We start from the raw sequence: 27,326 nt of genomic DNA on the forward strand, positions 1-27,326 counted from the left end.
GCAACTCACATTTCTTTTCACTCTTTTAATTAATTTAAGACCAGAGAGATGTCACGGAGCCACGGACCACGGTGGCTAATCGATTTTCCGGCTAAGGATTTATCTTCGTGGTTAGTTCTTTCAATTTTGATACTTCTAATTTCAATAACCAATCCATGTATGTAGTACAAAAATTTATCTGTCACGTACGTTAATTCTCTCAATTTTATTATTCAGATGCATATATTTATATGTTTTAATATATTTCTGAAAGATATGATTAGGTTGCCAAATCCGAATCACATATGCTTTTTTGTTTTAATTAGTATGTTTTTATAAATTATCCATTTATGTTGGCGCAAATGTAGATAATTCATATGATTTGTATTGTTTTGCCATACATGTATGCCTTAATAAATCTTATATTATGTGTTCTTTTTTTGGTGTTGATTATAATTCATATGTTTATATTTGATGTTAATTGGTGATATGTGTTCTTGGAGTGTTTCTTATATTCTCACGAGTTGTCATTAAACCCTAGTCTTTGATCTTCCATAATCATAATTTTAATTGTGTTCTTGATATTCTTACTGAGTTGTTAATAAACCCTGGTGTTTGATCTTTCAAAATCGTGTAGTAAATGTTTTTGGAGAATTATTTTTAAAATAATATCTAAAATTATTTTTGTACAATATACTTTGACCATTATTTTTGTAAATGTTTCAATACTTTCTATTTAGATTTTTAGTGTTTAATATAATTAGATTGACTATTTAGTCTTTGCAAGTATGATCGTGGAAAATATCAATTTGCAATAATTTTAGTAATTATGAGTTGTATTCTTCAAATTTGAAATTTAAATTCTTTCCAAATACATGATTTAGATGGACGAATTGTTTAGTGTATTTATCTTTTACTTTTATTAAATGGGATCTTTTAAATATGATTTTGAGTTATATGGTATTAATGACTAATAATTGATTATCTTTTTTTTAGTATTAGATGGAATCTTTAATTATAAGTTACCTTTTTAACCTTTAGATTTAATATTCAAAATTTGAACTCTTTTAAAATAGATATTTGGATTATATGTTACCTTTTTGTTTTAATATATATTTTATCATTATTGGGGATCATGATTGATAACTTTGTGCCTTAATTTATAAGAAAATTTGTACCATTTTTGGAGGCCATGATTGACGGCGTATTTGTCTTTTATGACGATTGGCGTTTTTATGTTACTAATAAATAGTTAAATATATAATTTTGTGCTAGCTAAAGGACTTTAATTGTCTTTTATTATTGTCGTAATTGTTGATCTTTGTTATCCATTGTTAAAATTTAAATTTTAAACAATTTTACATTATATCTTTTAATTCAAATTTTAAAATTATGCAATACATTTTTATAACTTTTATTCTTAATTATTTGTGTACCTTTCTGAGACCATAACAGGTGGTTTTGCTACCTTGAAGAGGTTTTGTGACGTTGATGGTTTGTTATTGTATCTTTTATGGTTGACTTATTGATGACATAATTTTGGCCTTTAGAGACAATCGTGTGCCATTTTGTTGACTTTTATGTCTAACTTGAGATTTTCTTTGGTTAAATTATACGTTTGAACAAATATTATATTTTCTTTTATTCTAAAATATTCTTCTTATTTATTTTGTTCTCATTTTCAGGATGTTTGAAAAAATATAATTGAGTGTTCTATTATAAGATTGTAAAGTGATTAGCTTCAATGAACCTTGAAGTACAAGACAATTTGCTATAATTTTGATGGTATGGTGTTCTTCTCGATAATTGGAAGAGTTTCAGATTTTAAAGCACAAGTCATATAGTTAAGGATTTCGGAGTACAATGCAACTTAATCAAAAATTTTGATGACACGAGCGATTTTTATCTCTATCGGAAGATACTAGTTATTTTAATGAGGACACTCTTTTTCCCCATTGAGCCTTTTTTTCCCGTTAGGTTTTACTCTTGGAGGTTTTAACAAGGCTTTTTGTGGATTATCTCTTCAAACATTAAGGTATTATTATCTAAATTTCCAGGGACATCTTTGCATGACCTTCGGTTAGATAATAAGCACTTTCTGAATGAAATATATACTATATTATTATAAGCGAAACATGGTTTCGTTTGGTTAGTTGATGACCACCTTCCTAAAATGGTTGTTAACACTTTCCAAAACAAAGTTAAAGTAAAAATATTTTATTTAAAAAAAATTAAATCATGTATTTGATATAATTACAAACTCTTTGATAATCCTACTTGATTTCTAATCGCACTCAACTTCTTTTTTACCTTTTTCGTAGGGAACCAAACAATTCCAATATTAATTTTAATAATTCAAATTTAAAAATAACAATTTTTTAATAAATCAAGAACAAATTAAAAAAAAATTATCACATCAATCGGATACACCAAATCAACCATATACTCCTCCGGTAAACGTCAGTCGGTGGACTTTTTATTACTTTAACTATTTAGAATTTGAATCTGTCAATAACATGATATATAAATTATTAATTTTGTCATGAATTTCAATAAAACATATTTATTATCTGCTATAATTTAATTTTATATAATAAAAAATAATTAAATAATAATTATTATAATCAGTCCATGCGTTATACGGGTTATATGCTAGTATGTTTTATCTTTTTTATTATATTCAGTATACAATTTATCAATGAATACATTATTTACTGGAAAAAAAAATACTTGCTGCCGTGTACTACCAAAAATAATATGTAAAGTTTTCCCTCTTACCAAAAAATATAATGTTCAGTTGTTCACCAAACATTTAAAGTTTAAACAAATAAGGGCATAAATTTGGAAAGTTTGGAAAATCATAAGAACTTAGAGAGATGAATTATAAAGTAGAACATTGTCCAAGTCAAAGCACAAGGCAGAAGCTCTTACGACAAGGGAAGAAGGTCATTACTAAAGAAGAAGCAAAGCTAACAAAAATACTACATTTTAATTTGTTCCATCAAAAGAAATTTCCGATCTATTTGCTTAATGTGTATCTTTACTTAATCTGCACAATCCCTGAACTTATTAACTTCTGAATCTTGTTCATCACTAGGGGATTCTTCATGTGCTCCTGTGACGCCTTGGGATTCTCCTGCAAATCTACCAAAACCTGTAGAGAAAATAGTCATTACACAAACTGAAGAATAAAAAATAACCAGAACCTAATAATTTCGACAAACAATACTTTTAAATCCCATTAATCTAACCTGTCTCATTACTGGGTCTTGGAGGATGTTCTGAATCTCAGGGTCTTGCATTGCCTTGGCCTACAAAAGTATTAATTAAGTTAATCTGTAAAGATAAGATTTCAAATTTATTAATCAAATATGTAGGATTGTAATCATATTACGAGTAAATATACCTGCCGCTCCTTCAATTCCTCAGGAGTTAAATCACCGCGGCTGGCCTTGTTGATCTGACCGACACATCTGCAAAACAATTGATACAGCAATTAGTGAAAGTGCTACATAATAAACGGTGTCTTCATTCAAGACAGTCAAGATAGTGTACCTCTTAACACCATCCAGCAGTTCTTGGTTGTGTGGATCGTGTTTCAACCCTGCTTCATATGTTTCCAAAGCTTTGTCATAATCTTTCATGAGAAATTGGGCAGCACCTTTTCTGGTATATCCCTTGGCGAATGTGGGATCAAGCTCAATACACTTCTCTGCATCCTTCAATCCCTCGGGTAATGCCCCTAGTTTTGTATAGCAAGCCGCTCTGTTGCTGTATGCCTGTACAAGTCAGTAACAAGTAGATGTCAAAGATGCATCAAAATTCTCTCACATACCCACATAAACACGATTAATAACAGCATATTAATTATGACATTGACAAACCTTGTGATCCTTTGGATTCCTCCTCAATGATTCCGTGTACTGCTTAATTGCTTCGGGATACTTTTGCTGCTTAAAAAATTCATTACCTGGGGGAACATGTTATCCGTTAACCACTCATGCAACAGAATATATTAAGGTGTAGCATTATAGAGGGAGCAGATCATATTGAAGTGTAGCATTATACAAGTAACCCCAGGGTAAAAAGAAAAAAATATTACCTTTCTCTCGCTCCTCGTCTGCTATTTTTGGATCAAAATACTCCTGTTGCTCCAGATCTTTCTTTGCTTTCTCAGCATCGTTAAGTTTCTTCAGTGTATCCGGATTACGATGCTCTGTCAAAGCTTTCTGAAATGTCTCAATGGCAGGTTCATAGTCCCTGGAGCATTTGGCCATTTTCACCAAAGCAGTCCCTTTCCTCGTCAAAGCCTTTGCAACCATCTTGAAGTCCGATCTGAGTTCTCTGCCTCTTTCAACAGCTTTGTCGCAATCTTTAATGCACTCCTCAAACTGGTGGAATTAGTTAACTAAATTAGATGCAGATTTTAATAGTATTTTTACATCTTAACTGAAATAAAAGCTTCAGTAGCAGCATTTTTTAAGCCGGTTTGTTTAACCTAAAGTGACTTCCTATTATGAGTAAAATTCGCTTGCACTGGCACAATCAATAACCTGAGTAGGATATGCCCAAAGAAGTAAGAAGCAATTAAAGGTGTGGCCGGACCATATAGGATTTCAGGATATACAGCATATAGAAATATTATCAATTTATTATTAGATCAGATAATATAAACAAAATAATCAAATTAAATCAAACGCATAACTTATTCATGTAACAAAAAAAAAATTACACTTGAAAGTTTTATTTGAATGATAAAACTGCGAATTAAATCGATACTTTGCTTAATTTCGAGTTTTAAAAAAAAGGGTTTAGCAAATAACAGTAAATATTTCTACAGAAAGCCTTCAAATAACATCAACCTAGCAAGCACAAGTTGTCAAATTTATTCAAATTATCTCCAACCCAAGAATAGATTATCACAATAACAAAAATGAATATATCAAACCTTAAGCGCGCTAAATTACAAAAATTAAATATCAACCTAGCAAGCACAAGTCGTCAAATTTATTCAAATTATCTCCAAACCAAGTATAGGCTATCCCAATAACAAAAAAGGATATATCAAACCTTAAGCGCACTAAATTACAAAAAAAACATTCAATTTTCCAAGCAAGTAATGCATAAAGATTGAAACTTTAACAACATACCTTCCCCATCTCCAAATAAACAGCAGCCCTATTCGTCAAAAACGAAATATCCGTATCATCCAATTCAACAGCCTCACTATAACACTTAATTGCATTCTCAAAATCCTTCTTCTTATAAGCCACATTCCCCGCCTCTTTCTCCTTCTGCGCTTTCGCCTTCCTTTCCCTCGCCTCCTTCTCCTCCGACACTTCCACCTCCTCCTGCATTGGCTCCGCCTCGCGTTTCTTCTCCTTCACATTCACCTGTTCCTCCTCAGCTGGCCTCTTCCTCTCCGACTGAGCTTCAAACATCTCCTTATCCTCATTCCCCCGTGTCGAAAGCTTAATATTAAGCAAAACACCTAATGATTGCATAAACCTAGGATCCTTCAAATACAGATTCAAATTATTCGGGTTTTTCTGCAATTCTCTCATCATATTCACAAAATCAGGCTGTTGCATATACGCCCTAGTCGACGGATCAGCCGTCAGCTTCGCCCACATCTCCGGCCCAAACGCATCTCCAAACGGACTCGATCCGGGTCGGGTCGGGTCAAACCCGGGTCGGGTCGAAGCCGCCTTCTCCGCATCGGATAAACCCGATTTCAAACCTTCATTGGTAGGATCAATCTCAAGCCCTTTCTTATACGCTTCAATCGCCGATACATAATCACGTAACCCGATAAAAGCCGAACCGAGCCGTGAATACCCTTTAGACCAGTCCGGTTTAATCTCAACGGTTTTTTTCGCGTCGGCTAAAGCGTCGGAGAAGTTGTTGAGAGAAGCGTAAGCGGCGGATCGGTTGGAGTAGAGAACGTGATTGGTCGGAGAAAGGTTGATCGCGTCGGAGAAGTGGCGAATTGCGTCGGAGAAGTTTCCGGCGGCGAAGGCGGCGTTTCCGGCGGCTTTAGCTTCGTCTGCCATTGATGATTAATTAGTTTGATGATTTTTTATTAGTGTTGTTAAATTTATCGGATTTTAATTGAATGCGTGGGAAAGATCAGAGGGGCTTGTTTATATAGGGAGGAAATAGTAGTACCTGTGAGTTATTTCTGGAATGTTCTGGTGTTGTTTAGAGTTTGAATATGAATCGATTTAACACCCAAAAAGTGCACAGTTATTGTTACAAATTTAAAAAATACGAGTTATTCTGTTTATATACTGATTTATGATTTATCGTATATTTTTTTAAAAATGGATACTTTATCAATAATTTCATAATTTGATTAAATATTTTTTAACTAATTTATGAGGGATTTATCGATAACTTTTGAAAAATTACCAAAAATTGGCGATCTTTAATGAAGTTAAAAAATCTGGAAAAAAATATATGTTGTCGGACGCTGTTTAATACTATATTTTATTTAATTTTAATTATGATTAATTCGTAAAAATTCACGGTAAAATTGACTTAAAAATTTTAATTTTGCTAGACCAGAGGACGGGAGACCATTGAATAAACAATTTACAGGAAATTTTGTTGAGATCTTCTAACATTTACTCAAAAAATAGCATGTTCTGATCGTCATCGATTCTTCTTTCTACCACTATGTGTCTATGTCATGTTAACATTAGCAGTATTGATATGTTCTTAACTTTTTTTATTAATAAATATCTACTTAAATATATTTTTACTCAAATTTTTGTTATTGAGAAATTTAAAATATTAATATTCTGTAACTTACAAGCCCATATAAAGAATTTTGTTGAAATTAGAAACAAGATTCTATGCATCAATTTTATATTATTATGTATTTAAGAGCAATTAGGAAATAGTTGGAGGTGCTCTAACTAAGAAGAAAATGTTGGTCTCAGTTTAACATGATCACACCTTGAAGCTTCTATATATCTATATATTTATGTAAAAGAAAATCTTGTGTGTGTGACGTGGCATATCTCAGCTCCGGCTTTGCCAATTTCTGGCATTTCTAAAATTTTAAGAATTATGGGCTACTTTTTTGCAAATGATCAATTTTGTGCTTTCACTCTTCCATTATATATCAGTTACAACCTTTTCATCTACCAAATCCGCTCAAAACACCATGAGTATATATATACATGTAGGTATAACTAATGGCTACGCCAAATGAAGGAAGAATTCAAAGTCAATTACCCATTACCTAGGTTGGTTATCCACAGTTTTTGATTTCATATTCTTGAGATGTATGTATATATTATATGATACGCGATTCAATGATTACATAAGTTTATCTAAATGATTAAAAAAGTTTATATAAATGATTAGATCATTTCTCCTGCACATCCAATGATTAGATTATGTTTAACAGATTGTACATTTGGTTCATTGTTTTCTAATTGTTGTACTGCATTTACAACTAATTCCATCAGTGGTTGCTCGGTTACATTATAGCACCGTATGTTATTTTCTCCATGTACATTAAAGACTGATCGAAAGTGTTGTTGCTTTGGGATCGAAAATCTTGATAGGTACTTGCTTTTGAAATTCTAATGTATTTGCTTTCGAAATTCTGATGTAATTGCAAAAATTATTCTGATATGTATTTGTTTTGATTTTAACCCTCAATTATCCAATTATATCTCAATTCAAATACATGATTTACTAATCATAAGATCGAGATCAAGATGGTTACAGTATAACATTAGCATTGACTGTATATGATTCCTGTGACAATTTCTTTTCAGCTAGTAATTCGGGAAAATAAATTAAATTAAGCTATTACTTTATTTGTTTTGTATATTAATTTTGTCACCAGATATTGTGTTGTACTATGTAATCATTCTTCATTGGATGTTCAAGACACGTATTTACATTATAAGGCCAAATTCAGTTAAAGTTAGGCTCAGACTTTTACATTCTTCGCTAAATAACTTGAGAACACTCATGGGTGATATACTATAAGCTAGAAAAATTGTTTGTCGAGGTCGTATACTAGAATCTAGAAAAGTGTTTGTGGAGGTCCTATATATTCTTTGGAGCAGTAAGATACTTTTTTTGTTTGATTAAAAATATGTGATCCTTTTTGCTAGATATATTTCAGTTTCAAGTAAATCTATAAAGGAGGGTCTTAGGCATTTCACGTGGCAGCCTTCCAGGTAGTTATTTATTTTCCCTGAATTTTCCTTCATTTAGACTTTTATATTTTGCGCTAAAGAATTTGAGAAGATTAATAAGTGATACAATAGAAGCTATAAAAAAGTATTTTTCGAGGTTGTGTATATTCTTTGGAGCAGTCTCAATAGTAGGGTATATCATGGTAGAGTACATCATGATTTTTTTTGTTATGTATGAAGCTAGCAATCAAGCAACTAAGATTTCATAGGTGTTTTGATTTAAAACTGACGAGAGTTAAATAATTGAACTGCAACACCCGTTTGTGCTAGTTATTTGTGTATATATATATTGTTTGATTAAAAATATGCGATCTTTTTTGCTGCAGTATTTCAAGTGAATCTATAAAGGAGGATCTTAGGCATCTGACTTGGCAACCTCCCAGGTAGTTATTTTTATTTACCCTAAATTTCCGTTCATTTTAAAATTAATAATTTAAATTATAATTCATGTAGTTAACTCTACTGTCTATCTTTAGGACGATATGTGTGGATTTAATTTTATTCAGTATAAAATTTTAGGTTGCTCAAAGTTAAGGCTCAATTTCTCTATATATGGTTGTGATCTTTTAAAACTGTATACTATACATGTCGTGCAATTATGGAAGTTAGGCGGCCAATGGTGTGGCAACCACTTTGCAACACGACAAAATCGCAAAATAAATGACAGTATAGCACTTAATTCAACACTGTTTGCAATTAATGCAAAATATATATCGGTATAGCACTTAATTCAGCACTATACCATGTATTGTTTCGATGCAACTATTTTTTAACAATTTTAGATAATTTTATGTGCAACCAAAATTGTTATGCAAATATAAATTTATTGCAACTAATCGTCCTATGTCAGAGAGCATTAAGTAATGCACTTATTAATGTCAATATGCCATTAAGTTCCTTAATTAGGTTGTGATGAGGAACATTGATATCTTATTCTCGATTTTGATATACCAGTATAGATGTCATTTTGTGTTCGTATTTTACACTCTGTTCAATATTTTATCTTGCCTCTAGCCTTTATACATATAAGTTAATGTGTGTAATTTTATTTCCTATTGATCTGTTAATATTATGTTGATCATTGTGTTGTTGTCTTTGTCATTATATGTGCACATAATAGGTTTACCAGGTCTTAGAATTCTTCAACTAGAAATGATAAAATACTTCGAATAACCTGCAACTCTTTGCTATAGGCACATATAAAGGCATTCATATTTATAAGCATATTGAACTTATGCTTTAGTTAGGTTGTTGAAGCCACAACTTCAGTGAAATATTTCTCTGTTACATGGTAAATAGTGGTGAGATGTGAAATTGCCTAACTATAACATGGTATTACAGTTAAAATTATTTGATTTGAAATTTAAACTCCAGTTTTTATTTTTTTTGCCACTAATGGATTTGAATTAGGGAACAAAATAGACTTCCGTTTTTCCTTCAAAATAAGTTTGTGAGGTAATGAAAAAGCAGAAGTTGTTTCTGTATATGCACAAAGTATGTAAAGAATATCAAAGTTTTTATTTTTTTTTGCTAATTATAGAACATATCTAAGTTACTTTGAAGTTAATGCCATTTTGGGTGTTCTTTTATAAAGATTTTGTTATATCAAGAAGCTGGAGAAGAAAGGCTATATTGGAGCTAAAGAGCAACATGACCGACAAATATTGATTTATTGATAATTGTAATTTATTTTACTTGATCATTCAGGTGATTAAAAAGAGCTACTTTGCATCTATGTTGTCTTGCTAGAATGTTAGGCATAGTTAGGCAATGTTAGATAGCGGCACAACCCAATATATATCATATACAAAATGGTTTTCATTTAATTTTTATGCATTCTTTTGCTTTAGACTCTTTCCAGCATCCAAAAAGTTATTGTGCTAACATAACTTTATTGTAAGTGATCATCAAGAACATGGAGAATCATTGATAGTAGACTTAACACTTTTTCCAATGTCAACGTGCCCCGTACAGGTTAAGGTCTGCAATTCTTTTTAATGTTAGTATGTTTAGTCAATTTCTTATTAATGTTAATACATGTTTTGAAAATTTATTTGATGATAAAACGCGAAATAATATGTTTACAGTTGAAAAATGTTTCCCCTGCTTTGTGGTTGTTGTTCAGGTCTTAGGGTTCCAAGAAGAATGATGATCAAAGTGTCTTTTAAGAGGATGAATGTTGCTGAAGGTGCTACCATGTTTACAAGAGTAAATAACAGTTTTGCCCAATTTAAAACGCCCAATTTTTAAAAGGTATAAATACTTTAGATCAGAAACTTATGAATGAATCAAATATATAAATTATTTCGGTGATCGACAGATAACTTAGTACTAAGTATAGATGATAACTATTTGATTGCTAATACGTAAAGGTAATGCAATAAAAAGTTATGTGCTAACTACCAGCTTGTATAATCTGGACAGCATTATTACAATGTAGAATGTATAATTTTATTGAATTTCAAACATGACAGTTGTATCCTATATAAGCATATCTATTTTGGTTTTATACAGGGCATCATAATAAGAACCGTGTTTGTTTAACAGCAAGGGTCAGGTGCTACGTTGGTGTCATATGTGCAAAATGCAAAAATAAAAATAAAAAACCAACCACAAAAAAGTGTAAGGTGCGTTGTTTAATATATGATGGGAGTTAACTTTTTCTATTTTTAATATCAGGTTAAACTTTACTGTGTAAAAGTAAATTAGTTGAAGAATGACTTTGTGTGAGTAGTCTGGATATAATGGCGTGGTCTTGTGGCTCATGACAGTAATAGAAAGTTGCAGATATACGAAGGTTTCAAGGAAGTTTGAGCATTGATAGCCAGAGGTGCCGCTTGAAACTGACTGTTTGATGGTTATTCAAGCAATCCCAAGTTTTTGTACAATGTTTCAAATTTTTGAATTGTGACCAAGGATTGTAATTGTACTAACTAGATCAAAACATGGTTTTTTATATATGTTAAAAGTTCTGCAAAATCATCTTATTTTTTCCGAATTTTGACGGCTTTGACTTCTTGTGTAAGTATCAAATAGCATAAATAAATTTAAGTTAAATTTTAAATATAAATGGATACATTTTCTTTATCTATGTTTATAGTTAATTAAATTGATTTTTTTCATTTTTTAAAGTTATTTTTTCGAACCGCGCGAAACGCGGTATTTTCACCTAGTTTCTTTAATAGAGAAGTTTCAAAAGAGAACTATTTCAAAGCCCAATTTAATTTTCCTGAAAGATTGCTCTCGGTATTAATAATTGTATCTAGCATCAGCATTAGGCGGATCCTCTAAGGTTAAATTTTTGGTTTAGTTAAATTTATATATTCAAATTATATAAAAATTAAAAATGACCCCCTTAATTTTTGTAAAAAAAAGATTGCCCCCTACTTAAAATTTTTTGATGTCAAAAGTCATTTGATTGGGACAACATTTATATGCGAAAGTTATACATTTTTTGTTTTAAAAAACTATGAGTTAAAAATGATAGTAGAAATTAGGAATAGATGACAAAAAATGATAGGAATAGATACTGAACGAGCATTCATAATTAAATCACTTTAACACCATTAATTTTGATTTTGATAGAATTATAATGAAGTTAATATAAAGTTGATTTCTTGCCTATCATACCTTAATCCACATAATTCTTTATCAGATTTTGATTACAAATCTATCCTTCAGAATTCGATCAAATACGTATTATAATCACTTGAAGATCAGCTTTTTAACTATATAATTGACACAAGAACCAAAGTAGATTTTCAAAATTTGAACAATATTCTTGACCTCGTTCAAAAAATGGTTGAAAAACACAAAGATATGGGTGTAATTTGGTCCGGGCAAGCCGGGTTTCGAGCCTGGTGTAATTCGAGCCGGGTTTAACTGAGTTGAGCGGGCTCGTTTGATTAAACGAGGCTAAACCTCTGACCGACTCGTTAATTTTCACGAGTCGAGCCGAGACGACTCGTTTAGCTAAACGAGTCAGTTTTAACGAGCCGGATGAGCCGGCTCGTTCAATTTTACACTAAATCGAGTCTAAAACGTTACCCGAATTCGGCTCGTTAATTTCATGAGTCGAGTTGAGCCGACTCGTTTAATTAAATGAGCCGAAACCTCTACCGGACTCGAGCTCGTTTACGAAACAAGCTAAGCCGACCCCAGTAAAACGAATTCGAGCTGGGCGAGCTCGCGAGCTACCCGGATCGTATTATAACCTTACATAAAGATATTGAATATCCTTGAGTTTATATGTCGGTAAAATTGCTAGTAATTCTAACGGTTGCAACTACAACAATTAAAGAGGATTTTCAGCCGAAAATATTCTCAATAATCTAATATATAAGATCGTATTTTTGATTTTTTTTTAGGCGAGCTCGAGCTTATTTCGAGCACTCGAGCAGAACATGCCAAATGCTCGGTTCGAGCTCGTCAAAATTTTTTTCCGACCCCCTTTATATTCGAAGCTGGATCTGCCACTGTCAGCTAGAGCTGACAATCCGTGTCGTTCGTATACTTTTCGTGTCGTGTACTTTTGTGTTTCGTGTAGGGAAGGGCAAACACATATCCGACCCGTTTAGCATTCGTGTACTTAAGAGTAAACACATATCCGTAACTCATCGTTTCGTATTTGTTTCGTGTACATTTCGTGTATAAAAATTAATTAATTAATTAATTAATAAATATATAAAATACGAGGGCTACATCTTTACAAATGGTCAAGGGTTGTTGCGTATAATCTTTTGCCACATGTGCGTGCTTTTATCACACCCATAACAATGTTGCATTTAAGTCATCAAGATGTTATCGACATACTCAAGTCTCCCACAAACAAGTCAGCATCAGTTGAGTCAAGCACATGTGGTGAAATTGTTCCGGTATCGAACTAGTAATTAAACATTTAAAATGTAAGTTTTTTAGCAGACATCATCCCAGATATGACACTCTGTACTCTTGTGTACTTTGTAATCATATGCGAAACTGTAACCTTTCGAAATTTGACCTTAATTTGTGTGACATTAGATGCTTTTAAGGTATTTTCAATGAACACCAAAAGTAATAACATTGAAACTGGGTTAATATATGTACGTTTTGTTATGGTTTATATAATCAGAACGACGAAAATTGTATTACGTAAACTCCATAAAAGATAATTTGCTAGTACTAAGCTTGCATTTGATTATCTACTTTTGTGAATTCAATAACTAGTGTGCTTATTTCTTGAACAAAAATCAGCTTCATATCTGTAACATGTAAGGATATTTTTTTTTGAATGGGAGATGTGGATTAGATGCAAAGAAAGGTGATTACATTGCAGATTTGGTTATATATTTACTGGGATGTTAGGAAAAGTCATAAAGAAGAAAAAAGTACTAGAAAACTGAACTATCATGGAAGAGATATATTATTATACGAAGTAATATAATTTGTTTGATTAGGGAACAAATCGTATATCCATATGGATAATAACAGTTATGCGCCGACTCCTGAGAAAACAAAGTCTTACTCTTATCTATCTGCCTCAATTTTTTTTATCAGTCATTATAGAAAACTTCATTATTACATAAGAGATGCAAATATCTTGTTTGGTACTGTATTTAATTGGAATTTGAAGTTTAATAATGAATTAAAGGCGCCGGCTAAAAAATGATGTTAAAATATACTCATAACTTGTATTAACTTGTTATTTAGAGTCACTACATATTATTGATACTTTAGCAATATTCTCTTCTTAATTGAATAGTAACATCTTCCCACATTTATCTATCAATCAACAATATAAATTATGCATCAAAAGAATAATAAAAATTATGCATCAAAAGCTTTAAGCTCATATAATAAATTGATACTGCAAATACCACTCATAAACTTCAATAAAGGAATAACGGTATCATACACTTTACATCAGTATGGGAAATACCAATTTATTTGACCTATAAAATTATGTATGCCAAGTTTATATATCTTTATTATCACATAAGTGTAGGTCTCTCTAATGAAAGTGTTAATCACAACATAAATCGTAAAATATAACAGAGTCAAGAAACTCATTACATGAATAATTAAATATTTCCTAACTTAGTATCACTGGTTGTATAAACAAAAATCACAGTAAACCCTGCAGTGGAAGACTTATCTAGATGCAAAAATAACCACACGGGACACCTCTTTACAAAAACTCTTTTTTTCTTCCTCGTAATCCTTTTTAACCTTTTATTTCTTCCTCAAGCCTACATCATTAGATGACCTTCAAATATACTTGAAGCACGTGAAATCCATTTCTTAGACTTGTCTAAATCAAAAACTAAGTTAAATGCTAAATAAGAAACATATTCTTTGTCATGAACTTTTGTGCGCAACTCTGCTGTTATGTGACCAGAATAATCATATATTCAGTGATACTGCTTAGGTTCAAAATGTCACACTTAGTGTAGTAAATATGGAATGGCTTCTTTGGGAGTTGTAGAAAATGACTACACTCGGCAAAATTAATACACAAAAATAATTAGGGCTAAAATTATGTCATTAGAGAACTTACTCTATAATGTACTACTATTATTCAAAAGTTGAACAAGTCCATCATGAGCTTAATAAAAATTACTATGGTCAAAGTGATGACCAATGACCATTAAAAAACCACCCTCCATGGGCTCCAGAGATAACACCTTAAAGCCACAATAAGCAAACCTGAAACTTCTACCAAGATGCAAGAACATATTCGCAAATAATTGGACAACAGAGCCATCCAATCACTAGACTCGTAACCAAGCTAACTAAATGATGCAATTACTCATAAACCTTTTACAATCATAAAAGTTGAAATATAAAAAGGAGAACACCAACGTCTTAAATTTTCACACCAAATGCTTATAACCAAACAACAAATTTCATCAATCATTCTAATATATATGCTAATGTATATACAAAAAGGAACCACATACAATAGTCACACAAATTCTTTCTGATATCATATGAATTCAAAAATAAAATGCATAATTAGGCGCAACAAATGATTCTAATACAAAACCTCATATATTTGAAAAAGGCAGCAATTACATTAGGCATAAAAAATAATTATAATATAAAACCTCATATGAGTTTTTAAAAGGACATAAATTATACATATAAACTGATTCTAAAATAGAAGCGCACATAAATTCCAAAAGAAAACACATAAATTTGACACATAATATGATTCTAATATAAAACTTATAGGAATCCAAAAAAGAAGAAACATTTGACGAGGACGTACTAAAAAAACTATTTTTTTTGTCGGTACTAAAAATATTAATTTGATTCTACTGTAAAATCAATTTTTATCTCCAGAAAATTCCAAATTCTACTTCAATCAAATTCTCATCGAGTTACAATATGACTATAAAATTATCCAAGTTTGACCTCTATGAAATTTCCCTATAGTTCAAACCAAAACTTATTTTCTTGCTACCAACAAAGAACCTATGATGACCTTTTTAAAAAAAATAAAATTAAGAGAAATTACCAAAAATACTAACTTTTTTTTACGATTTTACTAACTTTTGATTTTTTTTTACAAAAATACAAAATTAACCAAAATTAATCGAGTTTTTTTAGTTGTATTTAAGGTTGCATATAATTGTAGAAACTCGTCGAATATTGCATCCAGTTGATTCGAGTTACAAAAAAAATCATATTTTTGCAAATAAAAAAGTATTTTTGCAAAAAAAAAATTAGCCCTAGATATTTTTTTAAAAAACCCTAAAATTAAATGCTAGCAGCACCCTCGGAAACAACCTTACAATTATTAAAATGCACACATTTATTACAACTAGGATGCTAGCAATATAATTAAATATCTTGACAACAGTAAGAAAGTAAAGTCCCCCTAATTTGTAATTAATAAAAATTGAAAAAAACAAAAAAAAACAGCAAACAAAACACAAAATATATAACTTTACATCACAATCTCTCGAGTAAGTTTCAACCGCAAATTGGCTAGCTGAACCCAACACTCCAATGATATTTACAGACCCATTTTCCGATGTATACCTTTAATAATTTAGTTTTAGATTCATTTACAATTTAAAATTTGGAAGCATAATACTCAAGTTCGTAAGCTGTAGATGGAAAGTTGCACCCATCAATACTTGTACTGTAAAATTAGTATATTAGTTCTGTTCAATTACAATCAAAACTACTGCCAAAAAAAAAATAACAGTAATCACTGCCAGAAATTATAAAAAACAAATAAAATATATATTTTTTGATTCTACTATTGAATCAAAAAAATGTACCCGTAAAAATATGTATTTTATGATAGTCGAATCAACATATTAACAACAAATTGATTCCAACTCACAAAAAAATTATTTTAGAACACTAAAAATATTCTTATACCTATCCTTATCCGATCGAGTTTATATAATTTTGATTACATTCGAGAACCCTAAAATAAATGTGTTTTAGAAAAATAAATATTTTTATGTTCATAACTTAATTTGATTCTAATGTAGAATTAAAAACTTATGAATATAAAACACTATCAAAAACCTTAAATATATACAAATAAACTTATTATGTGATTGTCAATCAACTTATTAACAACAAATTAACAAATTTCAATTTAAATGTAGATTAAAATTCTAAAAGAGAATAAAAATGACTAGTACATCAAATTAAGCAACCACGTACAAATACGAAGTTAAATTTCAAGAATATAGATATAAATACCATAAATTAAAGGTTAAAATTGAAACAGACTTCAATTAACAAATTTGAAGATCTCAAAATAAAGGATGAAGAGAGAAACCTATGAAGAGAGAAACCTGATGAAGCTGCAAAATCCAAATTTTAAGTTTGATTTGAAGAAAAGGCCTAATCGCATAAATTGAGAGAGATGTAGAGAGATAGATGGTCGCAGGGAGCTCGTCGGAGGGAGATCGTCGGATCAACAGTAATCACGTGTGTGTATCTAACTATCAGCATATAATACATGGGCTTTTTTGAAAAATACCCAAATTTAAAAATATTTTTGTAAAAATATTATCATTTTTTTAAAAAATACTATCATTTTAAAAAAAAAATTACAAAAATACTTTTTAATTTGCAAAAATACTATTTTTCAATTTTTTTTTGTAAAAATACGATTTTTTGGCAACTCGAATCAACTACATACAAGTTTTGACGAGTTTCTGCAACCTTAAAACAATAAAAAAAATTTTATTCAACTGGTTGTATATCTGGTTGATTTTGGTCGATTCCGTATTTTTGCCAAAAAAATCAGAAGATAGTAAAATTGCAAAAAAATTTAGAAAAGTTAGTATATTTTTGATAAATTCTCTAGATACAACTATCACCGCTTTTGTCTCAAATATTTAATATTTAATTATTAAAAAATCTGGACCGTTAACTTTATTTCTAATCTAAGGGCTGACATTAAATGAGGGGTTCTCTATATACCTCTATATAATATGGACCTTGGTGGAAGGTTGGCCATGATAACTATACTAAAACAATGACAATATATTTGAAATTTACTTCTTATTGACGTGATTTACCGTTAATAAATTCATCCAGGAGGTAAATCGAGTGTTTGCAATTAGATTCCCCATTCCTTTTCTTTTTTCTTTATGGCATTTTACAGTACTATATTTTATTTCTTTCAAATGACGTTTTTGATCAATTTTTATTGCATTCCTCATGAACCTTGTTATTGTTTTTCTCTTTTTCTCTTTGTTATGTTTTAATATGCTTCTTTCAACTAAACATTGGCCTATCCACTGCATTAGTTAACAGAACCACTCATTTAGTCATTCTTCATTTACCCACTTTTCATACCTCTCTTCCTTTTCAAGAAAAACAAGAGATCAGAATATTAATGCAAAAGAAATTCTAGATACATATAACCATAATATCCATCTTCGAAGACAATCCACTGTACTACAAAAACTCTGTAACACGAGTAACTTGTTTCATCAACTTTAAACAGAGAAGAATCAAGAAAGAACCGCTAAAACCAATTCATAGCCCAAGTTAATTGTTTCAAAAGACTATTAAAAACATTAAGGCTTATTAATGGTATCATGGATTCTGATAAAAAGAACTAATAAGATTTAGCCACGGTAGAGGTCAAACATCTTTTTAAGCATTGGACCTACCCTGGGATTGTGCTCATACTTCTCGAAATTCTCTGCATCTTTTGACACTGCAGGAAAATTTACGGAGGTTAGATAATACATACAGTAACTTTAAACAAACAATCCAGCACAGTTATATTTGACAGGCTAGTTTCCAGCACACATGATATCAAATGAGATATGCAACAACTTAGACTGACAAGAAATAAGTTTGGTAATTGTAAGCTGGGGAAATAAACATTGAAGTTTTGCTGATGTAATCGATATTTGCACCATAGTTCCTCAATAAGATATTCTAATCTGAGCATATATTGAGGCTTATAATATTTTTTACATTACGCAACCACGCCAGACATATGACAGGACTCCTTACCACCCAAAATGCTCACTAGTAACTAAAATTAAACTCTATCTGCCATTAATTTAAAGCGATAAAAACAACAATAACTTCTGACCCTCCAAATTTGACAACAAATGGTTACTACAATTTACTATAGAGTAGTTTAAGAGCAAGGTCTGCAGCTTTTTCCTTGAACTGCATCCCCGATACAATAGGTCTACTACAATACCTCTGAAAAAACTGTATGCGACTTGACGCCATTTCAATTCATTTATTATTGAGGCATAAACAAGGGAAACAAGCCTGACAGTTATAAATTTTATAGAAATAACAAGTACCTTCTTGAAGAGCAGCAATGATTTCTAGATTCTTCATTGCCGCCATCATCTCAGGGTCCTAGTCAAATAAACAGAATTAAGGATATCATTAGCAATTAAGAGTAAATAATTTTACCCCAGACCATGACAGTTGAATAAACATGTACTATCATTTTCAAAAGCTATGTTCAAATGAATCACGATCACAAGACCTAAGGAGGAACAATGTAAATGATGTCAGACAACAGTAACAATCAATACTAACTTACATTATACATAGAACTGAATATTCTGCTATAGTCAAAACCAGCTGGCATACTCCCAGCTCCAGGCATGCCAGCTGGCATACCCCCAGCTCTAGCCATATTACCGCCACCAGGCATACCCCCAAAGCCTCTGGGCATGCCACCAGGAATGCCTCCAGGATTTCCACTGGGAAAGCCTCCACGCACTCCAGCAGACCCTCTACTTGAAGATGTCTTTTCTTGCTTCTTAGACTTTTCATAAGCAGCCTGTTAAAGTAGTGCCAGTTTTTAGGCACAAATTCGCAAAAGAAAAAAAAAGGGTTAAGAGATAAGTTATAGAGTAAAGAAATTCACCTGAGCCTGAGCTTTGCGGCATTGTCTATCCCTTTCAACCATTCTGTCCTCTCTCTCTTTGTGCAGCCTGTCATATTTCCGTCTGTGCTCCTCGATTTTATGAGCATTGGGTTCCACCTTGCATCGACAAAAATTGGCATAAGATACAAAAGCGTCAATAAAAATAAAATATATGATATCTACCCTGTAAACAAGCATAGCAATTAAGTTCCAGTATCAAACAATATACAGTTAACTACTTTTTTCCCTTGACATCTTATTTAGAGAAACAAGCAGAAACAAAGTAACTACACACAAGTAGATGTGAACTACAGTGGCATAAGCCAACCTTTTTAAGTACATCACTTATCTCCTCATCATAGTCTATGTTGGAAGCTACATGAAGATCCTTTGCAGCCTCCGTCCACTGGCCCAGCATTGCTAGTGCCATTCCTCGAGCTTTATGGCCTTTGGCAGAATCAGGATTAATCTGGAATAAGAGTTGCCAATTCATAAATCCTCAGATAATAATGACATAATTACTTGGATGTTATTTTTAAAATATGAAACTTTGGAGTTTGGACACGTAAAAGTGAACACCAATGAATTCGTTTCAAAAGAGTTTTATGTCGTTCCCATTTAGGGCCCCTTAAGTTGAAATATTAGATTAACCAAGAAAATGCAACTACAATTAGCAGTAGAGTTGCAAGGACAAAATGGTATTAAGGACACTAACAATTCCAATGAATTAAAAAAAAATACTGAAAATTTCGGAAACTATGCATAGCTCTTCATTTTCCAGGGCACATCAAGAAAGCTGAGAACTACCTCTAGAGCAGCATTGGCATCTCGAATTGCAGCATTTGGTTTTTTCATTTTAATGTACACAGTGGCTGTACAAAAAATCAACAGGAGAAAGTGAGAAGTTACTAAAAACGACTGAATCACAGTTGTTCTGCAATGGAGCTTTAGCCTTACATATACCTCTGGTAGCATACATCATAGCTGATATTGGGCAGAGCAAGATAGCATGCGTAAGGTGCTCAATTGCTTCCTCATGGTTACCTGAACACTTCTTCACTAAATTAGATTTTCGTATCATATTACAGTTGCATGTGTTATTGATTAATATTTAAATACAATTATACAAAGCTTGTAAAGTTCCATCCACGTAACCATTGAAGTTCAATCAAAGATTTTTGTTTGGCAGTTTTGAGAAACATTACAAATGATTATCCATAGTCACTTGTAGAACTATAATTGACCAATTTTAATTACAGCCAAAACGACAATTGCTATATATATATACCGTCTAGATTTGGACTGTTTTCAAATTATGAGCTGAAGTCTCGTTTGTTACATCTAATCGACATTTCTACAAAAGAAATTGTTTTCATACATTGTCTGAATCTGCTCTATTCCACACACACAGAAAACCGAAAGCTTATTTATTACCTTCAGAGAATGCTCTCATTGCTTTCCCCTTGGCTTCTTGAGCAGCATCACGATCTTCCTCACTAGACTCAACAGAAGAATCTCCCATCTACAACCAAATCAAAAAATAACTCAATCTCAACACCTTACACAAATTGTACGCAAAAAATTACTGCAATGTCATTAAACAAGACACCTTTTGCGGAGGATCATTATCAGGCTCAACCATTTCAGCATCAAATTCAACATCAGATTCAATTATCTCGTCCTCCTCAACTTCATCTTCGTAAAACGTCTTACATTCAGCCTCTCCCACTTCCTCCACTTCATCCATATCCTCATCGCTGTCATCCTCATCACTCTCGTCTTCTTCACAAGTCTTTTGTAAACCACATACAGTTTGTTAACAGTTAAAAAAATAATCATGTTACACTAAAAATTTATAAGCGTCTGGAATATTCACTATTAAATATATCATCGAAACCCCAAAATATCGTTAACAACTCGTAAATAAAAAGTTCACAATTTACAAAAAAACAGATACAGCACATGAACACCATACTCAGCTAAACAAAGTTGTAATGTCATCCTCAAATTTAATGAATATTAATTTATTTATAAGATTTACCGATTTGTTGCCTCCAGATCTGTGAGCAGATTGAGGAAGCTTGCAACCAAAGCTGGCACGAAAATCGAGAAAAATATTAACTAAATAATTTAGGCAAAATCTCTCAAAGGAGTTAGTAAAATATCATTACAAACATTATATGCCAATATTTTCCGAAACACAATATTTTACGAGAAACAAACCAAACGAGAAGTCCAAAATTAGTAAACATAAAATGATATATCAATGGAGTTAAGAGTGAAGAAACACAATATTTTAAGAGAAATAAACGAAACGACACGAAGATCAAGAAAAAACAACTTATATAAGTTTATTTTCTATACCTAATATTTTTCGAAACACAATATTTTGCTAGAAATAAATGAAACGAGAAGTCAAAAATTAGTGAAGTTAAAATGATATATCCATGGAGCTAAGAGTGAAGAAACACAATATTTAAACTGAAATAAACAAAACGACACGAAGATTATTTCATTTTATTTTATTTTCTATACCAAATATTTCCCGAAACACAATATTTTGCGAGAAACAAACAAAAGGAGAAGTCGAAAATTAGTAAAGTTAAAATGAGAAACCTGTGGAGATAATCAGTTTAGGAGAGACAAGGATGAGTGAGAAGAGAAGGATCAGCTTTGCATTGTTGGATGAAGTCCTTCAAGTTGCTCAGTTTTTCAGCTTCCATTTTACTACAGTAGGGTTTCAAAAGACAAGACAACAAAAGTGTTTGGTTTTTGTGAGATGAAAAGGAAGAGGTTTAGGGAGGAAATGTCTTAACTACCCCTAGCTTGTTGCCCAAGTATTTTTTTATTAATAAAGGACATGAACTCCGGAATGTTCTGATTTTCTTGCTTTTGGTTTCGTACAACTAGGTTGTACACGGATCGGGTTGGGCGGGTTGGGAGAATTTAGCAACCCAACCCAACTAGTTCGGGTTTTCAAAATTTCAAACCAACCCAAACCGTTTAAATTTGTAACCCAAACCAATTTGTATTGTTCGGTTTGGTTCGGTTTGATCGATTTATTAAATATACAAAATTAATATAAAAAATTATAATAAAACATAAGGTTTCAAAGTTTAAAATACTTGAAAATAGTTCAAAACAATATTACAATCCTACATATTAAATAGTCTTAAGCATCTAATTTTCGACATCAAAAGTACTAATAATATTGCTTACGCTTTAAATATTGGAATGAATCATAAATGCAAAAATATAACACTAATCAAACATCTATTGTTGTTACGAAATGAACTATGAACACGGAGGTTATAAGTTACATTTAGATTTAGAGATATATGGATCTATGTAAATAGCCTAAACATAATTTTGGATTAACTTATTAGCATGTACATATATATTTTAATCGGGTTGGGTTGGATTGGTTTAAAATTATCGAAAACCATATTCAAACCAATTAAATCGGGTTGACATTTTTTCAACCCAACTATATATCGGGTTGAAAAAAATCGGTTTGGTTCGGCCGAAATAGGGTCGGTTCGGTTTGGATTGGTCGGGTTGGCCAAACCGTGTACACCCCTACGTAGGGTAGAGCATGGGCCGGTTCGGTCCGGTTTTAGGGTAAAACCGGAACCGGAACCATAGATCCCCGGTTTCTAAAATCGAAAACCGCAACCACCGGTTCGGGTTCGGTTTCGGTTTCGGTTTCAAAACCCCGGTTCGGTTTGTAACGGTTCGGTTTCGGTTTTAAAACCGGATGAAAATAAAAAACAAACCTCATCACGGGAAAGGGAAGCGGAAAGAACCTTCCAATAAAATGAATGAAGCTGGTAAATATGCTGTAGTGCTCTTAGTCACTGGAATATGCAGTTTTGTCTATTAATAATTCTCATTATCATTCTCATTTTACCGGGACATTGCATTGATTTGATAAATAATTTAACTTAAACGTCAATATAAATCATGGTCATATGTGGTTTATTTTAATTTCATCTCTTATGCGTATATAGTATTTCTGCCTCTTCTCTTGTAAATTGTAATTTTCGTATATAGTATTATAATATTATGTTACAGTATAATCACTTTTTAAATACCTCTAGGTACCGACACTGCATCACTCACTAGCTTGCAACTTACAACAACAACAACAACAATAATAATAATAATAATAATAATAATAATAATAATAATAATAACAACAAATATTAATTTTAAGAATACATATAAATTATATAAATTATATATTTATTTATTTATTTATTTTAATAATCGGTTCGGTTCGGTTTTAGTCGGTTCGGTTTTAACCTATAACCGGAACCGGAACCGAAAGTCTCGGTTTTTAAAAATTAAAAACCGCAACCGCCGGTTTGGTTTCGGTTTCGGTTTTTTCGGTTCGGTTTTGGCCGGTTTCGGTTCGGTTTCGGTTTTAATTCGGTTTTTTGCTCACCCCTACCCCTACGTACAACGTCAAATAATTTTTTATTTTGATAATAAATTGTTCTGTTTTATCCGAGTCAGCATAGATAAAAAAAGTTTGCCCAGTTTTTGGGGAAACTTTGGTCTATTTTAGTTTTCCCATTATTTCTCCCCAATTCAAAATTCAAACCTATTTCTACAGAAATAGTAAAGGGTGAGATAAACTATTGCCGAAAAACTTAGGGCTTGTTTGGCTGATTTTTAAAATGTTATTTATTCATTTATAAGTCCGTAATTACTTATTGACGAGTGTTTGTTGAACCAACTTATAAATTATAAATTAATTTGATAAGTTGAATGTTAGTGTCTGTTTGGGTAAAGGCAAAATGACCGTTATTAGGCCAAAAGACCATTGCACATTTTAATGAGCTATTTGGCAATCAATTTATGAGACGTGAAATCGGTCATATATCATCAAATATAGAAAGTGTAGAAACCCAACATTTGTCATTAAACTTTTGTTTATTTGGTTTGTAATAGTCATTATTATAAATTCAATTTTTTTATATAATAATTTAATATATGAATGTATATCCCGTGTACGCATATGTAATAAATATTGTAAATGATTAAAAAAATAAATAATTATTTACTTTCAAAATGTATGTTAAAAATATTTGTCCGATTTGATCGATTTTCGGTAAATTATCCGATTTTTTAAAATTGTCCGATAAATTATAAATCGGTAATTCAACTGAATAGTTCCTATTTTCGAAATCTGTAAGCACGGTTATTTCACATATTATGTTTTTAGTTTTCAATTTCCCACTTAAATTTTTGTAAATGTAGTAAATTTTCGTTAATCCTTCTTTTTAAGTGATTTAATTTTCAATTCTATGTTTTCTAATTATGTCTTATTATATTATCTTTTTAATTTTATATTCATGTATTAAATTTTTATATTGAAAAATTTGTTTTTTTTGTAAAAATATAACTTATAAGTCGAATATTTACCAAACACATCACCAACTTATAAGTAAAATTATCCAAACACCTAAATAACTTATATGAAATAATTTACATATCTCTAATGTGGCACTTTCCGACTTTAACTTATAAATTACATCTTTTAAGGAATCCCAAACGGGCCCTTAGTAATGACGTATTTTTTTTCAACTTATTTTGAATTATCATTTTTTTCTATCAACTTTAGTTTTAAAATATATATTATTTAATGTTAATCTAAATCAAAATTCACGAATTAAGATAATTATATTTAAAAATTATCATTTTTTATTTATTTAAGTAAAAAAAATCTTACTTATAAGTAAAATTATCCAAACACTTATATAACTTATAAGTATTCATCTACTTACCACTTATAAGTCAATTATTCATTTTAAGTCGTAAGTTACTAATTTTAAAATTTTCCAAACGGACACTTAATATTGAATGGTTTAGTCACATTTCACTCAATTGGTATTTAATTTATTTTAAAATTTATCTTTAAACTTTTGCGGAAAAATAAAAAATTAAATGATTTAATTAGTCATATTTCACTCAATCGATATTTAATTTATTTAAACTTATCTGAGAAAAAAATTCCGGAAAGGAACAATTTTTTAATTTGACGAACCAGCATCCATTAACAAATGACTAGCTAAATTATTATCCCATCTATTTCTTAAAAATTGGGGGTATATAAAAAATTTAGATTTTGTTTGGGATAAATGTGTTAACATCCAAAGCTACACTTGCTTCATTTGAAGTATCATATTATTGCTAGAGGCTATCTATCTTGCTCAGACGGATCAAACAAAGGTAAACTTTGCTAGAAATTTGTTGGACTACAAGTTTACGACTGCAAAATAACAGATGCGTGCTGAAAATGGCATAGTTTAACAGAGGTTACACATGAGATTAAATAGGAATACATGATACTACTTGATTATTTTGATACATGTATAAATGATACAATAAAGGAGAAAATGAGAACACCAATTAGTTAAGCTCGGTATCTTCTACTTCCGTTATGAATTCTCAAATGGCTGGAGAAATCCCAGATCATCGAAAGTGTTACTCAAAAGACCATTGCAGCAGCCAAAATCATTAATGAGCTAAATATTCCGGTTGATGCAATCCTGCCGACATTGCTCGAAGGTCCTAAAAGGCAACCAAAAAAAAAAAGAATAAAAAAGAAGTGATGAATTGGAATGATTTAGTCAAGATCAGAGTGTGAAGACAATATATTGCAGAATTGTAATGCTATAATTGTCTACTCAGATAATTTGATGCTTCCTGGCTCCGGCTATGCCTTTTATCTTGTTTAAATGTTCGAAAAAAGATGAATGAGTACAGCTGCCTCGAGGCTTTAGTATTTATGGAATTGTTTCTTATAATTCCATGGAACTAATGTACTTGATTGCACCTTGTTTGAGTACTTTCTATTCGTAATGTCACGAATCTAAACTGGCTCAGAAACTTAAGTGTAAGCATAAAGCATATCTTTATAATATTGCATCCAGAACAAGAAACGGATGCAATTCAAAAACTTGCAACTGTATCACTTCTGCAAATTCAGATAAAAAGATACGTAATTAAATTGGAACTAATGAAAAACATCTGGTACCTGGAGACGGAGATAATGCTGCTGGAAAAAAAGAAAATAATTAGAAATTTCCAGAGAACCTAAATAAACTAAACAAATACATATTGAACAAAACTGGTACCAAAATAAAATCTATAAATATATGGAATTACAAACCGCTGCATGCATCGAGATTGGCATCGAGGCCACACCGAGCAGGAATCTCCATAGACTGTGTAACATTAATACTGAAAGATTTAAGCAAATCAGTGTTGGTATAGAGTTTACACAGACACGGAAGCTCATTAGTTAAAGCTTCTTTGAGTGGTGCGCAACAAGTCTCTGGCGGTTTGGTCGTGGTGTTGAGAGAATCAGCGCAACCTATCAGATTTTGAACGCACGATGGAAGGGTTTGTGCTTCTGTTACCCAACTCGCCGTCATGGCCACCACTAACACCGCCAGAATCAAGCTGTTCATCCTTGCTAAACCAGCCATTACTTGATCAGTTACGGTTATTCTGGGGTAACTGAATAGTGTTGGTAATGTTAATCTGGATTTGAAAGTGCTGGTTTGTGTAAACACATGAACAAGTACATGTATTTATACGATCTTCTTGCGGTCTCCACTATAGTTGATTTGTCATGTCTTGCATGTTTTATTGTTATGCACTTATGCGGCAGCCTGCAGTACACATAAAGCCGAGGTGTCCATGTTCGGAAATTAATTTTATTTTAAACTGTAAAAGATGAACCA

The 27,326-nt window shown here is 31.4% G+C and overlaps 3 protein-coding genes and 1 long non-coding RNA gene across 6 annotated transcripts; 1 reads left to right on the plus strand and 3 right to left on the minus strand.

Annotated features, from left to right (window-relative positions):
• Positions 1-2,837: 2,837 nt before the first annotated feature.
• Positions 2,838-6,160, minus strand: LOC141665213 (hsp70-Hsp90 organizing protein 3-like). The gene is made up of 7 exons (XM_074471193.1): positions 5,130-6,160; positions 4,082-4,370; positions 3,864-3,949; positions 3,535-3,758; positions 3,386-3,452; positions 3,231-3,290; positions 2,838-3,133 (listed from the first exon to the last, which is right to left on the minus strand). The coding sequence occupies exons 1-7, from the start codon at positions 6,030-6,032 to the stop codon at positions 3,020-3,022; spliced, it is 1,743 nt and encodes a 580-aa protein (XP_074327294.1). The 5' UTR covers positions 6,033-6,160; the 3' UTR covers positions 2,838-3,019.
• A 3,899-nt stretch (positions 6,161-10,059) lies between these two features.
• On the plus strand, positions 10,060-11,177 carry LOC141664020 (uncharacterized). 2 transcript variants are annotated; one of them, XR_012551791.1, is made up of 3 exons: positions 10,060-10,181; positions 10,327-10,454; positions 10,716-11,177. It is a non-coding gene; the product is annotated as an uncharacterized LOC141664020 (long non-coding RNA). The 2 variants fall into 2 exon arrangements; XR_012551790.1 differs by having other exon boundaries at positions 10,881-11,177.
• Positions 11,178-18,097: 6,920 nt separating this feature from the next.
• On the minus strand, positions 18,098-22,297 carry LOC141668187 (FAM10 family protein At4g22670-like). Of its 2 annotated transcripts, XM_074474922.1 has the most exons (11): positions 22,186-22,297; positions 21,611-21,662; positions 21,179-21,361; positions 21,004-21,091; positions 20,533-20,613; positions 20,377-20,441; positions 19,898-20,038; positions 19,570-19,686; positions 19,240-19,482; positions 18,992-19,049; positions 18,098-18,381 (listed from the first exon to the last, which is right to left on the minus strand). In XM_074474922.1, the coding sequence occupies exons 3-11, from the start codon at positions 21,314-21,316 to the stop codon at positions 18,290-18,292; spliced, it is 1,023 nt and encodes a 340-aa protein (XP_074331023.1). In that variant the 5' UTR covers positions 21,317-21,361; positions 21,611-21,662; positions 22,186-22,297; the 3' UTR covers positions 18,098-18,289. The 2 variants fall into 2 exon arrangements, with proteins under 2 accessions (XP_074331023.1, XP_074331022.1); XM_074474921.1 differs by lacking the exon at positions 22,186-22,297 and having other exon boundaries at positions 21,611-21,756.
• A 3,768-nt stretch (positions 22,298-26,065) lies between these two features.
• Positions 26,066-27,068, minus strand: LOC141664754 (non-specific lipid transfer protein GPI-anchored 7-like). The gene is made up of 2 exons (XM_074470708.1): positions 26,750-27,068; positions 26,066-26,148 (listed from the first exon to the last, which is right to left on the minus strand). Exons 1-2 carry the CDS (start codon positions 27,066-27,068, stop codon positions 26,066-26,068), a joined length of 402 nt encoding a protein of 133 aa, XP_074326809.1.
• Between the last annotated feature and the right edge of the window lie 258 nt (positions 27,069-27,326).

The sequence above is a fragment of the Apium graveolens genome, chromosome 6, assembly GCF_009905375.1.
Source record: "Apium graveolens cultivar Ventura chromosome 6, ASM990537v1, whole genome shotgun sequence".
NCBI classification, from domain to species: domain Eukaryota; kingdom Viridiplantae; phylum Streptophyta; class Magnoliopsida; order Apiales; family Apiaceae; genus Apium; species Apium graveolens.

Coding starts and splice junctions, on each gene's coding strand:
- LOC141668187 (XM_074474922.1), bottom strand. CDS start 21,316: ATGGATGAAGTGGAGGAAGTGGGAGAGGCTGAATGTAAGACGTTTTAC. Junction 20,039..20,376: donor ATGCCAATGCTGCTCTAGAG/GTAGTTCTCAGC, acceptor CTCTTATTCCAG/ATTAATCCTGATTCTGCCAA. Junction 18,382..18,991: donor CATTGCTGCTCTTCAAGAAG/GTACTTGTTATT, acceptor ATTTTCCTGCAG/TGTCAAAAGATGCAGAGAAT.
- LOC141665213 (XM_074471193.1), bottom strand. CDS start 6,032: ATGGCAGACGAAGCTAAAGCCGCCGGAAACGCCGCCTTCGCCGCCGGA. Junction 3,950..4,081: donor AGACGAGGAGCGAGAGAAAG/GTAATATTTTTT, acceptor ATGTTCCCCCAG/GTAATGAATTTTTTAAGCAG. Junction 3,759..3,863: donor GGAATCCAAAGGATCACAAG/GTTTGTCAATGT, acceptor TGACTTGTACAG/GCATACAGCAACAGAGCGGC.
- LOC141664754 (XM_074470708.1), bottom strand. CDS start 27,068: ATGGCTGGTTTAGCAAGGATGAACAGCTTGATTCTGGCGGTGTTAGTG. Junction 26,149..26,749: donor CAATCTCGATGCATGCAGCG/GTTTGTAATTCC, acceptor GTTGCCTTTTAG/GACCTTCGAGCAATGTCGGC.